The 17,953-nt window shown below is 41.8% G+C and overlaps 1 protein-coding gene across 1 annotated transcript; it reads right to left on the bottom strand.

Annotated features, from left to right (window-relative positions):
• Nucleotides 1–1,378: 1,378 nt before the first annotated feature.
• On the bottom strand, nucleotides 1,379–4,106 carry LOC307040295 (elastase-1-like). The gene is made up of 8 exons (XM_079682988.1): nucleotides 3,948–4,106; nucleotides 3,582–3,679; nucleotides 3,326–3,426; nucleotides 2,754–2,879; nucleotides 2,386–2,522; nucleotides 2,158–2,300; nucleotides 1,720–1,869; nucleotides 1,379–1,514 (listed from the first exon to the last, which is right to left on the bottom strand). Exons 1-8 carry the CDS (start codon nucleotides 3,985–3,987, stop codon nucleotides 1,503–1,505), a joined length of 807 nt encoding a protein of 268 aa, XP_079539114.1. The 5' UTR covers nucleotides 3,988–4,106; the 3' UTR covers nucleotides 1,379–1,502.
• Nucleotides 4,107–17,953: the final 13,847 nt, after the last annotated feature.

The raw sequence follows: 17,953 nt of genomic DNA, 5'->3' as shown, positions 1-17,953 counted from the left end.
CACTTTAATTTAAGTAGTATTGCTAAATAATATAAATCCATGAATTGGTATTTGTTAGTGTGGTTTTATACACATGTTGTTGCATGTAAGGAGAAGAACCTCCTGGGACCCGAGGAAAAAAAGTGTCTTCCAATTTCCTTTTTTTTTTGTGATTTCCTACCTATTTAGGGTTAAAAAAACATCTTGCAATTTAGACTTTTTTTATTTGTATTTTTTATAAATGTTACAGTATGTCCACTGTAGAGGACGTCGGGACCATATTAGTTTGAAAAGACAGCCAAAATTAACAGATAGACTATGTAACGTATTATGGTTATAGAGTGATATTAATACAATAATACATTCACCTTTATTTAAAACATGAATAAGTAATTGACTGAACATTGCTGTTTATTTGGTCACTAAAAAACTAGTTTGGTTTTTGGTGAATCTTTCCAGATTTTCAAAGACTTTGTAGTGAATGTAGTGGGAAAAGTACCTCATTGACTCCAGTCGGCATGGGCTGTAGGGTCATCTTGACTAGTTGTATGGATGTGGTCTCCATTTGACCATGCTCATAGAAACAAAGCTTGCATTCCTGAGGCAATTCTCATTTTTCATGGCTCCACTTCAAATAAAAACAACAATAAGACATACGTGCTACTCTTGGCCCACAGAGGGCCATGTCTTTCCAGCTCCTCCCTATCTGTCTCTCTGTCTGTATCTGTGTGCTCATGGAGCCTCCTGCATCTTTCCCCCCCTTCTTCTTGACCCTCTTCTATCCCAGGTGTGAAATCCTCATCTCTCTCATCATCTGAGAGATCAACATCTGAATCTCCCTGAACTATCTGGTACAGAAAATGTCTGCTTCAGTTCCGTCTCCTGCAACAAAATTGAGTCATTAAGTCCATGAAGATGGTCCTGACGTCCACTAGGATAGACATTTATAAAAGGTCTGTTATTTGAAAACTTGAATTATTTAATTGCTTTCAGAACTAATTATATAGTTCCTCACATGTTAATAAACAAGAACATATATGATTTTCATGGTAAAGATGACAATTATTCAACAATATTTGACTTCTCCTCCTGCTTCTATAAAATGATGTTTTCGGTATGCCAGCCATTTGGATGAAAAGAAAGAGGAACTTCCCAGCATGCCATTTTAACCAATGACATATCACTGGAAATACCAGGATGTCCTCTGTACAGTACATCAGAGATTGATAGAGTAGCTCAAAAGAGTAAAAGGAGAGGCGTGTTAACAACATGTCCACTCCAGTGGACATTTTCAATGGGCTGGGTCCCAGGAGGTTAAGCCTTAAGATAAGTAAATGTTACCTTTTACAAAGATTCACAGCTGTTTCCAAACACTTTCTGATGAGAAATGAGTCATCACTCAAAGTTTAATGAAGTTTATTTTTTGTAGAATAAGATCAGACAAAAGAGGAAGCACAGTCGATGAAAACATGGCCAAATGCACGCTCTGGCTTTGTGTGCTGCAACAAAGATGACTCATCCGTTTAGTTCATGATCTGGAAAAGATGAATGCAAATTATAGTTGATCTGAAGCAGCAAATTGATTCACAAAACGATAAATGTATTTGATTATCCATAGTTATTTCTATATTCAGAATCTAGTAAATAACAATCGAACATATTTAAATGAATACTCTTACATCATTTCACAGTGCTGTTTTTATTTAAAAAATGATATACAAACATATCCCTAATACTGACCATGTTCATCCAGTCGATGTAGGCGGAGACACGGGTGAAGACGGTGGGCTTCCTGGGCGTGTTGCATCCATAACCAGACACAAAGCTGGCAATACCATGGACAGAGTATTTTCCATCAACAAGGCAGTTCAGAGGGCCGCCAGAGTCACCCTGAGGGGAAGCATATTAATTAGAGCATCTTAATATCTGTTGCAGAGCGATTAATGGTGGATATAACATAGAAAAACATATAAGAACATTGAAGAGTTTTTCTGTTAGGGCGAAAATATTCAGGAAATCTTTATTTTCTTATTGTTGTGTTTGATACAATGGGATTACGTTGGTACATCCAACTGTATATCTTCACAAATCTAAATAGTCCTCCTATAGAATGACTGAAAGTAAAATGTTAACCATGAAACGTTTTCAAATTAATTTTTCATATAGGAGGCGACTTACGTTGCATCCGCTCTCGGCTCCACCACCACCACACACCATGGTGTCGGAAACGGTGCTGCCCCACCAGCTAGAGCTGGCGCAGGTCTTGTGGCCGACCATCGGAAGGTAGGCCTGCTTCAGCTGAGAGGAAATGCTGCCACCAGCTGGAATAGGCAGGATTGGAAAGGTAAGACGAATAGAGCTTACGGAAAAAACTTCCAAACTGACAAGACCATGCATTGAACTCACTGGAAGTCCGTCCCCATCCGGTGATGTAGCAGAGGTTGTTGTGGGGCAGAATCTGGCCCTTGGGAGGCAGAGAGCCCAGCTGGGCGTAGGCGTTAAGGGTTGCCTCAGAGGTCAGATGCATCAGGGCAATGTCGAACCTGAGGTGGAGATATGAAACTGATTAAACCCAAAAATAATTTTGTGAAAATACTGCACTCCTGTGGAGGACATTTTGTCCGTTGGTAAGAGGACCATCTTTCTGACGCCATGTCCAGACATCATGTAAGATGTTTAGGTAATAAGACAAATTGAATAACCTTAACTTTTTGAAACGTTAAGGTTAAAGATCTTTTAAAATGTGGCAATGTACAGTAAGAAAGAATCCTCACCCATTAGCCACGTTGGAGGAGTCCCACAGCTTATGGATGTGAACAGTCTTGACAGTCATGACCTGCTCCCTTCCACTGTTGCTGTAGAGGTCATGTTCCCCGATGACCACGCGCCACATCCTATTGCTGCAATATTTCAAAAAACGAAACTCAGTATTTTTATCAATCAATTATTAATTGTGTTTTAAATGACTTGATTGCAAGTCCGCATAGCCTGAATATGTTCTGTTACATCAAACTGAAGGGAAAAAAAGTCATAAAAAGTGAAGGTCACAATGTGCCATTTAGTAACTCCTGGTTTTTATTATGTTTTTATCCCTTTGTTTGGAGCCTTTATTTTCTTTCTAATAAAACAAATGAATGCGGTCTGAATATGACAATTATAAATGACGCTTTCAGAAGTTCTCTCATGCGGGTGACATTTGGAAACAATGAAATAAATCATTCCTCGGTATGTGATAAGAGTAGCTATGGATATTTAAGTCAAAGTAATCACAGAATGTGCAGTAATGAATATAATTTAATACAGCCGAAGGATATCGAGTGAATGCAGCAGTTAGTCATTATGTTACCTGTCCACACAGTGAGCAGCAGTCATAACCCAGTCTTTGGCAATAAGGGTTCCTCCACATGTGTGGTGGTAGCTGCTGCCAGATCTGTACTGAAGGGAGATCTAAGGGCGAGAAAACAGACCAGATTTATATCCCTGCAAAAACCTCATCATTGTAATTTGTAAATGTGAAATTGTGGCACTGTATTGGTAAGTCCCCAAACATAATTTTCAGCTGAAACAGCTCATTTAGTTTGGTTTGGTGTGACAGTGATTACCTGCCAGGGCCAGGAGTTGGGTTTGGCCACATCGCCTCCAACAACTCTTTCCAAGCTGTCCTCGATGTACCTGGGCTCGGGCATCCGGTCAGCCAGCGCTGGTTGAAAAAAACATGAAAACAGAGGGTATGATCTATACATGTTTTCCCAGAAACATCATAATATTGTTTGCTTTCCACCTTCAGAAAGAGGAAAGGAGAAATGAGCGCAGTGAGCGTGTGCTGGTAGAGCAGATTATGTGGAGTAAACGAAAGATGAGTGAGTGACTGGATGACAGAGAGAGTGACTGACTGATAGAGTGAAAGAGACTAAAAGATATGAATAATAAATGGTGAGACAGTGCAGTATGTGCTGTCATTTTCTTACCCAGGGCTGCAAGACTTGTCAACACTAAAATCCAAAGCATGTTTGCAGTGCGTCACAACTTTTCTGCTCCGGAGCGAATGCTTCTCGACGTCTTTTATACCTCCATTCGACCTTCAGTTGGACTAAAAATAATTGTGCAGTTCCTAACCCTTTGAACAAAATCTGCTGTACAGCTGTGGTCTGTCTCACACAGTGTTATCAGAGACCACACACCTCCGGCTTGGACCAGTAAAAGAATGACACACATACTGAACAAATATACTGGACGACAAGAGTCAGAGAGATTGGAAGTAGATAGAACGGTATCTAAACATTTATTGTGTTGGATCAATTCTACCACTTCTGTTTCAAAAAACATATTTTTGTCAGGAATTTGGCCTGAAGGGTCTAATGATGACTGGCCGCATAAGATTTTTGATATGAAGGCACACATCACAATTTCTGCTTAACCTTAAAATGAATTGTCTGATGTAATAGAGTGCAAGTTATTGAAAACATTTACATCACGCAATATATGTTTCCATTTTGAACGGGCATGAATTATAAAGTAAGCATAGGGAAAATATTTCTGGAACATCTTTATTCCCAAGTGGTTCTCTGAGAGGAAGTAAAACGAAGGAGAAAAGGGCATATACTTATTTACAGAATAAGCTATGTGTAACGGCATACACCAAAGGCACTATAGCCTACTTTTTAAAGTGGAAAAAATTACCTTTTTTGCTTAAATTACAAATTTTTTGAAAGTTATTCAGTGACTGCAGTTGAAGAACTGTAAATGCGTCTGCTTGTGATTTTTCTTCGGGAGTCCGAAGCGGTATTGTATCATTTCAGAGAAGTTGAAATTCCAATTTAATTTGCTACCTAAAAAAGAAAAGAAAGTTCAAAATAGTATCTATCCATTAATTTGTCAAGCAAACCAAATATACATTTATTCTACAATTATTCTGAAACTAAATATTCTTTATTTGTTTTAGCTAGTTTAAAAAAAAAATTGAAATGCAAAAAGACTTCTTTTTTTTATGTATGATGGATTCAAGTTTTGAATAAATAAACTATGGTCATTTGCTTAATCTTTAATGTATTATTATGTACTGTAAAGATACAAAATAAGCAACATCAGCACAACTTTTCGTGCTTCTTATTAACAAACTTTAAGTTTAATAAAAAAATGAATAGCTGATATTTTGAGTTATGAACAGAGCAGTTTTTTGATTCAAGACAAAAGTCAAATTATAACTAGACTGCACATGCCAAGATACGTCAAACAGGACAGTGTCACAGTCCAACACTAGATGGGGCTGAAGACTAACGAAAACAGAATCTCAATCGTATGAAGGCATTCACATTTCACAGGAGACAGAGAGATGACATGTAGCCCTGGGATTTCCGTTTCAACCAGTGGCGTCAATTCAGCCAAAGCTAAGGTATGGCAAGGTTACTAGTCACATGACTTAACTACAGTATCAATCAATATACATGCCCAGCAAATAATCATAACAAAAGTGACAAGTCTGCTATGTAGCTTTTCTGTGTGGTTAGGAAAATTTGAACTTTTTCAAATGCAGCCTCACTCACATCCCGCTAGCGCAAGTAACTTTGGACACAAACACTTAACTACGCACGTCAATCAATCAATTCAGTACATTACCACATTACGCACATTACGCACATTACCCCGCATAACACTTGCACCATCGTAGCATTGTGCAACACACAGCTGAATATCTAAACTCGATAATTCCTTTATTATTTTCTGGGCCAGGGATTCAGCTGTCAGGTCCTTCATGTGATAGGTTCCAATGGCTCTTTCCTTTATAATCCCGTCATGTACATAACGGATCAAAATGGCCAGCTGCTCCTTCTTAGACAGGTCTTTCGTTTCATCCACTAACACTGAAAAGTACCGTGCTTCTCCTACTTCATTTATGATTATACTTCTGATATTTTCCCCAATAACTCTCACCATATCATTCTGGGCTTCTGGGGAAGAATAGTGCGCATACCTGCGTTCCTGTTTGCTTTTCACGTTCCTGTCATCTGTTGCAATAACGTCCAAAAGTTCAAGGAAATTTCCTTTATTTTCATCCTCATCTCTCTCGTTGTGGCCACGGAGAGGGAGGGCCTGTCTTCCCAGAAATGACGTGATTTTGAACAAGGATTTGACGTGAGCCCGGTTCTCCTGCACCTCATCTGTCCTGTTTGCGTCAATCCGACTTGCGATGGATTCCTTATGTCCGCTGATCACAGCCTTAAAGTTAGACCACGCTAATGCAGCACAATTGTGTCTACTGCTCCCTTGATGATCCCGGAGATTTTTTTTCATGTTCTTCCAACATGTGTATCCAGTGTCTATGAACACACGCAGTCCATGCCTGTCACCTGTTAAAGTTGAGGCTCCTCCAAAATGACGGCATGCAAAGCAATAAACTGCATCTTCTTGCGCAGAATATTCAACCCAGTCATATTCCTGATACACACTGACATTAAAGCGTCTTCCATTTCTAGTTGGGAAGTGGGTCAAACGAGGACGCCTGAGTCCGTCTGTTTTACATCCACTAATATCCTTCTTCTCTGCTCCAGTTGACCCAGAGGCTGCTACTGCTGCTGCACCCGGGCCTTGACCTTCCTTATCGCTGTCCACGTCTGATCCAGCTCTTTCAATCTGAGAAATTGGTGGGGACTCAGACTCGGATTCAATTCGAGAAGTTGGTGTGGACGAGTTCTCAGCCTCCATGCATGTAGTCTCCGTCTCCCTGTTAGCATCTGCATCCCCGGCGCAGGTGCTGGAGTGGCTAACAGCCTCGTTAACAGCTTGAATCCCACCTTCACTACCTGGTCCTTCTCCCTCTGCTGCTGGGGCAACATTGGAGCCATCACCTTCACCTGCCTTTTTTTTGATAAAAAAAGATTCTAAAGTTCTTTGCTTTCTTTTCATTTTAGTTAATTAGCTTAGCCGAAAAATAAAAAAAACCGCGATAACATGACCCGCTCTGACCTCCGGCGGCTTCTCGTCAGGAGATACCACATTTCAAGATAGGGAGGGGGGATACGTTACGATAAGTATTGGGAAAGATAATATCTAGACTAGAGAAATCGATTGTGTTGTTCTGATTTTCATTTGTATTTAATTTATATGTATTAAATAATAGAATAATCAATACAAATTGACACAGAGTAATTCCATAAATTTATTTTTTTAAAACGAACATTTACATTTTCCCCTGGAGCCAAGGTGTGGCAGCTGCCATACCTTGCCATACCCAATTGACGCCTCTGGTTTCAACCCCAAAATCTTCATAAGTCTATTGTAAATACAGAACTTGTGTAGTACCAAACTGAAATGAAAACCTTTGAACACAATGTCAAAATCTCATCCCAACTGCAAAGATCTTAATCCAGTGTGAGAACTGAGCTGAAGAAGATTCCTCCCCTCTGCTTCACTCTGACCTGCTTGATATTGAACAGTTTTATCGTGGTTGGATTCTATAATATTTTTTGCATAATAAGAGGCTGAGTAAAATATATATAATAATAATTTTTAAAAGCCATTAACTAGTTCAATGTGTCCGTCTTTAATAAAACGGCGCTTAATGAGACAGAAAGTCATTAACACTGTATGGATTTCGGATTATTGCCTTATCGAGCTATTATAGAGATAACCGCGCTGACTGGTAATTGAGCTGCTCCCATGACACGCAGTGAAAAGGTCCTAATGCCGCAACACTTCCTCGTCAACAGGGGCTCCACAATTTAACTATTTTCTCATGAAGCGTCCCCTCCGAACTCCTCGTGTGTCCCACAACCACCCCAATCTCTTCTTGTAGAGGAATAAATCAAATGGGGAGATCAAAGACAGGAAGTGCTGGGGATGTGTTAATTAAAGATGTTTGCTCTTGATACAGCTTCCCCTCGTTAATGAATAGTCCATTTGGTTCCCATAAAGATGTCGCATACACACACAGGCAGGAAATTGAGGTTCCAAAAAAAAAATTAATGGGATGCACTGATTGGGTCTATGATAGAAAGTCCATCAGGGTGAGCGCAGAGAATCTGTTGATTATGCCACTGACATATTCGAAACGCTCAAACTGTTGCCAGAGTGAAGCTAAAAGATTTGAACTCCATTAAGATTAGAAACTACCATAGCTGTTAGTATACATTCATTCTGAGGCAAGTGAGAGCGCTTTTTAAACCCTTTAAATTGATTTTCTAATTGGGGACATTCAGTCATTTACAAATATTTTAGTTCATTTTAGTTTTCTTTCTAAAGAGTGCTATTTTGTTTGACTTCTAAGAATGGCCTTGGTTCAAGGAGCCTTAGTGTGCGCTTTACCTCTCCTGTAGTGTTATATGTGTCAATTATAGTCCTTTGTCTACTTCCGTAACATAGTTACATCACTATGTCAAACTTGTGCATTTATTGGCTTGCGCGCAAGACATTGTCCATTAAAGACTAGGGGGAGGGACATCTGTTTGTGGCTGACCAATCAGAGCAGACTGGGCTCTGGATTTAGACAGAGGGTGAAAAGAGGTTCTGCAGCACAGGCAGAGAACATTTTAGCACTTTTTAAACATTAAAGCATGTAAACATTTCACCGAAAAGGCACAAACTGAACCTGAAAATGAGCAGAATGGGGCCCATTTAAACATATGTCTCTCATAAAGCCTGAACCTTGTTATTTTGGTCACTCAGACAGCAATCTGTTTTTCTTTCTTCAAGGTTCTGTTGCGCAAGAGTCCTCGACTTTCTCAGAAAATGACCCACATCCTGAAACAGGACCTATTCACCAGAGCAAACCACACAAACAAACTGTCTGCACACTATGATAATAATCTGAGGTTGAGTTATACAGCATTCACATTTTTTAACATCGAAAGATGACCAGAAACTAAATGGTAATATGGACGTGTGGATGTTAACAACAGGGCAAACATCTCATTTATATGCGCTATTCTCCTTCCTCATGATCCAGAAATTAGTATTTCTTACCCAAAAGTGTAACAACTATGTTACTTTCATCTGTTTGTTGCTGCGGTGGTTAAAATATTGTGTTAATATGTAGTTAGTGCACTAATATACTGCACAACATGGCACTAATCCACACAGTCTAAAGAGACACACAGTGTATTAGCACTTTTCCATGCTGGCTGAGGAGATGAGTAAGGATTCATCAGGGTTGTGTCCTGCTGGGCGACAGCATCGAAACTGATCCACTGGGCTGTTTGCAGCCTTTAATTGCAATTATACTCCAGTGAAAACAATCAATACAACCTCCCACTACTCCTAAACCTCTCTCCTTGTCTCTCTCTCTTTCTCCCTCCTCATGTGTCCTTCCTCGCTCCTCTCTCAGTCTGCCTCTCTCTATATATCTGGCAAAAATGGTGCCATATAGACTGTGGGCTGATGTGTTTTATGGGGGCAGGGTGTGTTGTTGCAGCAGCGGCGCGTTAGATGATGGCTGGGAGTGCCTGATTGATCCTGTGGAGTACTGTTCATACATCTCAGTCCTCCTGCGGCTGCTGCTGCTGCCTTCACCTCTAGCTGCTCGCCGGCCTCCTCTTCCCTGTTCCCCCCTCCGGCCTGGTCTCAGCTGCCGCCGCGCCGCTGGCTCCTGGCTCCTCGGTTGAGGCAGAGATAGGGTCTACTGGAGTGGAAAAGGAGGCTGCTGCTCCAAGCTTCCCCTCACTGAGTGATGGAGGGAAGAGGAAGGTGATTAAAAACTGACACACCATGTTGCTCCATCCTTGCCACTGTGTGTGTGTTGGGTCATTAAAGCGCCTTCAGGATCAGATACTCCACACTAAACTCAAAATGCTCATTAAAAATCCCCAATTGCTAAAACAGGAATTAATCACCCGAACCAACAAGAAACAAACTGGTGAAATTAGCTTTAGTATTAACTGTGTATGAAATATTTAGAAAGTGATACAAAAAAAGCAACTTGTTTCAGTGTTAAACAGACTTCTAATTACAACCAGCACAATCAGCAGTGAGGGGAGCCTTTGCAGCCTTTTTGTAAAGCATGTTTTATTTTGCACTGCACATTCATACCTGTCAGTGGCTGTCAACTTAATTATCCCCCTGAGGAAAATGAAATATACTATGTGTCAATTAGCACAGTTTAACAGAGAGCGTTAGTCAGTTTGAATAAGTAGGCTGTGATAACAGTCACTTGTTAATTTGAAGCATAATGTGTCGACGCACAAATTGATTAATTATTCATCTAACAAGTTTTTATTCACAATATAGTGAACCATCAAAGGTAACATGAGTAAGACATGTCACTGGGACGATTTCATTTTTTGAAATTGGGTTGTTTAACGAAACAGTTCTGAAATAAAAACACTCTTATTTTTAAATATATTGTGCACTCTTTCAAATAATTTTTTTACCACTGACAATTGGAAGTGCAGAGAGAGCAATCTCAGAGCTTCACTCATCTGTGCAATTTTCATGCATGACTACTGTCTACTCTATGAGCAGAAGCTAGAGAGCAGACAATTCATTTGGACTTTTTGGAATTTTGTATCATCGTTAGAAAAATATCACTCTTCACTGGCTTGATCTCAAATATCAGGATACATGTATTTATTATCCTTGCAAGAATGGAAGTAGTCATCACATACAGAGTGTTTGGTACAACTAGTTCCCCGAACAGTGTCCCTCACACGCTTATATACAAGAGAGAGTGTTACACAGTCACAAGATGCAGGAATACCGGTTCAAAGCATTATACAATGTTTTGTTTAGGTTAGCTAAGAGCCACGTCTATCTCCAAAGAGGCTGAATCATCATGTCAATCGTTGTCACATAGCTATCATAAACCTAAAACAGTGTGTCCTGACACTCTTCTAGGTAATCAAACATCCTGTCACGTACTGTACACAGCTACGTAGGGCTTTTGTTATCATGTGCTACTCTGATATTGGAAGAGTACATTCAGTATTTTCCCAACATCATCTAAGCCAGCAAATTAAGTGTCCTTTCTATGACTAAAACATGCTTTATTATCTGACCTTTTTACATTTTAAATCATGATGTAAAACTTCACCTTAGCCAATGGTGAACTGTACATGACCTTGTTGGATCAGGATGCAAAAGTTATATTTTCCCTTCTGATTTCTTTGTCTGCTACTCACAGATATTTTGCCTGGTTTGGCTGAAAACAGATGATCCTTTATTGGTATTGGAGGGCTTTACTCAGCTCTTGCCTCTGTATTTCATTCTGTCTTATAGAGCTAACAATGTGAGTTAAAGCTATTGATTGGGCCCCATGTGGCCAGCATGCTGCCTGGTAAGTCATGAAAAGAGGAATTTCAACATGTCTATATCAAGAATATTCCTCTCTCAGAAATGCCTAGCAGCATAAAAACCACCAGCAGCTTCCTTATTAATTTTAATGAAAAAGTAAAAATCCTATATTTCCGTATTCATCCACAATAAGTATCCCTATAAGCACTCTTAGTGGTCAGCTATAAAAAGCAATTGCTGGCAATTTAATTTTCAATTATCTCTTCAATGAAAACAAATTCTATTCATGTCATGTTATAGACTAGGTTCCCATTTTGCTAAGCCCATATCTCATACATGCAGTCACACAATACAATATACGTTTGCCTTCCTCTCAAAGCAGAATAGCCGAATACTGTGCAGCAGACCACCAATGAAATGAGAGGCTGACACAAAGAGGTGGTTGTGGGGGCGTTAGATTGGAGCAGGCATGTGAATATTTAATTAGTTGTTAATGAAAAGAAGTCATTAAGATTAATTCCTCCTTAAGGCTAATTTAAATGTTCTTTTGCACTCCTCACGAGAGTAGAAGTCTGTGTGCAAGGGACAGAAGTGCTTCCAATGCTGTCCCTTTCTACAGCTGTGGACAAAAGCCAATCACTCAAAACTGTGTCGCAGTTATGGACTCACAAGTGCTTATCAAATACGCAATTACCAGTGATTCTGAGCAGTGTGTATTGCTCAGTATATAAAGAAGTTGTTCGATCATAAACTTAGCTTTTAATGTATAAAACGTAAATGTAGCCGTGTTTTAGAAGAAGTGCTCAAAGAGGATATGCCAAAACATTTAGCTGGTTTTCCGGGTGATCGATCTGTGAAAACACAGTAAAGTGCAAAATAAGTGTTAATGTCTTGCATTAGCAGCTCTCCAAATATCTAATGGTACTCATCAAGGATCTCCCTTGTGGCTGTAAATGCAGAAAGATGGTGGATGATGATTCTGAAACTTTTCTTCCAGCCGCAGAGAATCAATCTTGCAGCTGAGAGAGACGATGCGGTATTTGTTGTGCACCGACAGAAATGTTGAGAAAGTTTCATTTTTATGTTGTTTTATGGTTGTTTTGTCACTCACCATTTGCCTGTCATTCCAGGTTTCCTGATTATCCACCTCTTGTTTGTCTCCCGTGCTCATCAGCACCGGCCCCGCCCCTGATTGTCCCCACCTGTGTCTTGTTATCCTGTGTTTAAATTCCCCAGTCTCCCACGTGTTCTTCTTCAGTTCGTCTTGTCTCTTGCCTAGGTCAGATCTATGCTCTCCTTGAAACCATGATGTTTTTGTTCCTCACTACGTGAGCGATTTTCTTTTGTTCACATTTCGTCATCTCATTAAGAGATTAGAAAGGGTTTATTTTTTGTTCATCTACTTGAAAATAAAGTATCTTACCAATACTTTACCTCTGTCTCCTGGGTCGTGCAATTGGGTCCTATATCTTGAGTTTCTGAGTTCGTAACAGAACGAACTGACCACAATGGACTCAGCCGACCCAAAGACATTTCATGCCGCCCTGTCAGCCCAAGGAGAGAGGATTTTTCACCATGAGGAACAGCTGGGCTTAATCAGCCAAGGAGTTAAAGAGCTTGTAGGAAGCCAGGCCGAGCTCCAGGATTCCATCTCTACCCAGATACAACAGCTGACGAATCACATGCAGCCATTCTTCGCTCACCTACAGACTACCCCGCCAATGACGTCATTCACAGCTGACTGCTTTCCTGTCGAGGATCCTGCTGACGCTGTCAAACCGATCCAGGCTGTTTCTTCCTCACTACGGCTGGCTCTTCCGGAGAGGTTCTCCGGAGATTCCATGAACTGCAGAGCTTTCCTGGTGCAGTGCGATCTGCATTTTCAGCACAACCAAGGGGCTTTCTCATCAGACAATGATGGCGTTTATTGTGTCCCATTTAACAGGAAGAGCTGCAGCCTGGGCGACTGCAGAATGGTCCAGAGACACTGAACTATGTTACTCATTAGCCAACTTCACAGACACAATGAATTCGCATTTTTAACCACTTGTCACCTGCTACAGAAGCCAGCAGAAGGCTTATTCAGATGCGCCAGCACAACCGTCAGGTGGTTGATTATGCCATTGAGTTTCGCACGGCAGCAGCGGACAGCGGACAGCGGGTGGAATGTTCCGGCTCGTTGTGACGCTTTCCTGACTGGACTTTCGGATCCAATAAAGGACCAGCTGGCTCCTCTGGAGCTGCCCCGGGACCTGGAGTATCTCATCGCTGTATCCATCCGGATCGACAACCGACTTCGGGAGAAGGAGAGAGAACGCCAGCGCACCCGTGACGGACATCCCAGTTTCCAGGGCTTTCCTCGAAGAGCCGCTCCGCCAGGGGAAGTTTTCCTGCCCGCTTCGGACTGTCAGAGGACAGCGCCTCCGCCTAACTCAGACGAACCCATGCAGTTGGGTAGGACCAGGCTTTCTTTGGAGGAGAGGCAGCGCCGTCTTCGGGAGGGTTGCTGTTTCTACTGTGGCCAGTCGGATCACCGACTCGTCTCATGTCCGGGAAAAGACCGAGCTTACCAGCCAAGAGGAGGGCGCTGGTGAGCAAGCTTCCCACAGACTTTCCTCTTCGACCTAGATACACATTTTTATTAACAATAAGGCCATTGACCAAGGAGTGCTCATAGACTCAGGGGCTGACGAGAGTCCTATGGACTGGGGCATAGTCAAACAGCTAAAAATAAAAACTGTTCCACTATCTCGCCCTATTAACGCCAGTGCTTTAGTTGGTCGTCTTTTGTTCACTGTTACCCACGAATCTGCTCAGCACCCGATTATTTTGGGTTTTACGTGGTTAAAAATTCACAACCTACACATTGACTGGCGCTCAGGGAAAATTGTGGGGAGAGGATTGTATTAACAGGTGTAAACATTTACGCTCTGTTAATGCACCAACAGACCCTGATAGGATCATTATAGATCACCCTGACTATCCTGATCTACAGAAAATACCTCCTTGTTACCACGATTTAAAGGAAGCCTTTAACAAATCGAAAGCCATGTCACTACCTCCTCACCGATCTTTTGATTGTCCCATTGACCTCTTACCGGGAGCTCCTATTCCCAAGGGAAGACTGTATTCCATCTCAAGACCAGAGAGAGCAGCAATGGACGACTACATCTCTTCTTCACTCAAATCAGGGATTATCCGTCCTTCATCTTCACCAGCAGGGGCGGGATTTTTCTTCGTAGGAAAGCAAGACGGGTTTCTGAGACCTTGCATAGACTATAGTCCTCTTAATGACATTACGGTAAAGAACCGCTATCCTCTGCCACGCATGTCCTCTGCTTTCGAGCTACTTCAGACTGCCAAGATATTCACCAAGTTGGATTTACGAAATGCATATCACTTGGTTACAATAAGGAAGAGGGATGAGTGGAATACAGGATTTAACACTCAGAGTGGCCACTATGAGTATCTTGTAATGCCTTTTGGACTGTACAATGCACCGGCTGTGTTTCAAGCTTTTGTGAATGAGGTTTTGCGGGAGTTTTTGAATGTTTCTGTGTTTATGTATCTCTTTGACATTTTGATTTTCTCACCAGACACTAAGTCCCATGTTAACCATGTCCATCAGGTTCTGCAGAAACTGCTTGATCAATTATATGTCAAGGCAGAAAAATGTGAGTTCCATGCAGAAACGGTGTCTTTCTTAGGATACATAATATCTCCTAACCAGATACTAATGGATCCTGCCAAAGTCAGTGCAGTTTCCGATTGGCCAACACCAGACTCCAGGAAAAAGGTTTAGCAGTTTCTGGGGTTTGCAAACTTCTACAGGAAGTTTATTAGAAACTTCAGTTCTGTTGCTGATCCTCTGCATGTTCTCACTTCTCCTAAGGTCCCCTTTAAGTGGACTCCCCAGGCTGACGTCGCCTTCCAGCGCCTCAGGGAAAGATTCACCACAGCTCCCATACTCACCATTCTGGATCCCCAGGGCCAGTTTGTGGTTGCGGTCGATGCTTCCAATGAAGGGATTGGAGGGGTGTTGTCTCAAAGATCCGGTGAAGACAACAAAATACACCCGTGTGCTTGCCTTTCGCGTAAGTTCACAACAGTTGAGAAGAACTACGATGTGGAAAATAAAGAACTGTTAGCAGTTAAAGCGGCCCTCGAGGAATAGAGACACTGGTTAGAGGGGGCAGAGCAGCCTTTCTTAGTCTGGACAGACCATACAAATCTGGAGTACATCAGAAAAGCTAAACGCCTTAACTCTCGCCAGGCCAGGTGGACACTATTTTTTAGTAGGTTCCACTTCACACTCTCTTTTCGTCCCGGATCCCAGAATCGAAAACCTGATGCTTTGTCTCGCCTTTACAACCCAGAACCACTTGCCATAGAGCCCAAGACCATCCTTCCTCTAAACTGTGTGGTCGGAGCGTTTTCCTGGTAAGTAGAGTCAGACGTAAAAAAGGCAAATGTTTTTAATCCGGCACCTAGCGAGTGTCCAAACAACCTGTTGTTTGTCCCTGTGTCTCTACATTCCAAGGTCATCCACTGGGCCCACTCGTCTGTGCTCTTGTGCCATCTTGGTGTAGAAAGGACCATGTTCAGGATCAAGCGGCGGTTCTGGTGGCCAGCCATGAAGAAGGATGTGCAGGACTCAGGAGTATGTAGCGGCTTGCCCTGTGTGTTCTTGGAATAAAACCTCGTCCCAGGTCAAGATGGGCTTGCTTCAGCCGTTGCCGGTTCCCCAACGTCCCTGGTCACACATTTCCATGGACTTTGTGACAGGACTTCCCTCATCCAGGGGCAAGACTATGGTCTTAACAGTGGTGGATCGATTCTCTAAGATGGCCCATTTCATCCCATTGACCAAGCTTCCCTCTGCCAAAGTCACCGCAGAGGTCATGATGAATCAGGTATTCAGGATCCATGGATTCCCTAATGACATTGTTTCCGACAGGGATCCACAATTCATTTCCATTTTTTGGAAGGAGTTTTGTCGACTCATAGGCGCCACAGTCAGCTTGCCATCCGGATATCACCCTCAGTCAAATGGACAGTCGGAGCGTCTGAACCAGGAACTGGAGACTACGCTACGTTGTCTCGTCTCTCAGAACCAGACTACCTGGAGTGACCACTTCACATGGGTCGAGTTTGCCCACAATACTCTTCCTACAGCGGCCATAGGTCTCTTTCCGTTCCAGTGTGTTAATGGTTTCCAACCTCCGCTTTTCCCAAACAGCGAGAAGGAGGTTACGGTACCATCGGCTCATGCCATGATCAGACGTTGTCGCCGAGTTTGGGCTGGTGCTCGCCTGTGTTCATTTTGGCAGCTGTTTTTGATTTAGTCTTAGTTTTTAGACGAAAATGGTTATTAGATTTAGTCATTTCTACCCTTCATAGTTTTAGTCAACAAAAAACTCAAAACGTTTTAGTCTACTTTTAGTCGATGAAAAATTACATTTTAGTAAACTTTTAGTCAAAATGTTTTCTCTCTTTAAACCAATTCAGTTAGGCAAATATAGGTTTCTGACATTGGAATCAAGGTGACATTATCAAGTGTTGAAATTCGGTAAGCAACATTTCACTCTCTTAACACTTTAATTGTGTAATATCTAGGGATGGGTATCGTTAAGGTTTTCTACGGTACTACTAGACTTATCGATCCGGTGCTTTAACGGTATTCTTATATTTACTTTTTGTTATTTTTTAAAGGGGAAAACTAACAAATTGTTAACCAAATTAATTGCTTTATTTAAATGTGAAATAAATGAAATTTATATAATTATGTTAAAATATTGTACTGTACTTGAGTAAAATGTTGAGGTACTTTACTGGAGTATTTAAATGTTTTGCTACTGTGTACTTCTACCAGTGGCGAACCGTGTCTATCACAACTGGACCTTCTGTAGACACGCCGCCCCCGCTGCCCCACCCCCCTCCGCGGCATTATAATGTCCGTCTTTTTTCCGTCTTTTGCTTCGTCGCATTCATCTAGATCCTCTGGCCGTTTCTCAATCGCGAGGATACTGGCTTGGTAGTCGCATACTTCCAAGTCACTTCCTTCAGAAACGAAGCAAGTATACTTCCAAGCCACGGCTTCAGAACACAAAGAAGAATGGAACAGGCTAACAAGTGTGCCACTCTCTCTAACGGTTTCAACATAAACTGTACCGAAAATAAATACCTCACGATGTCTATCTAATTATGAACTTGCTTTACTTTCACGGAACACATTTTTGGTGATAACAAATGCAACAAAGTAACATATTTACCAACACATGTTCTACGCCAATACACACTTACATTTAAATGTGTGCTGTGCTGCGTCGGTTCAGCCATTCTCCGCAAGGGTTTTTGAAATTGGTCCGTGCACAAAGCATTGTGGGGATTTGAAGGACGCGAAGTCTACCCATGTGCAGCCTCGAAATGACCCCCAAACCAAGGACGTAGCCTCGGTGGAATTCCAAGTATGCTGGAGATTGGAACAGTCTTTCGGCGGCACTCGATGACGTAGTATCCTTGAAATATTGGCTTGGAAGCCAGTTTCCTCGGGATTGAGAAACGGCCTCTGTCTCGAGCCAGTTAACTAGCGGGCCTTCTTGAGTACCCTGGAACCGAGGGAAACTCTGAAAGAATACGCCCATTGGCAACAAATCAATATATGATTGGTTGATCAAACTTTCAGTCCAAACGTACGCTCTCATTTAGTGCAACGGCCAGGGCATTCTATCAAGGATGTAGAATACCTTAATTG

This window comes from Notothenia rossii, assembly GCF_949606895.1.
Source record: "Notothenia rossii genome assembly, chromosome: 5".
Taxonomy (NCBI): Eukaryota; Metazoa; Chordata; class Actinopteri; order Perciformes; family Nototheniidae; genus Notothenia; species Notothenia rossii.
The sequence above is the reverse complement of the archived record's forward strand: the minus strand, read 5'-3'. Positions and strand labels throughout refer to the sequence as shown.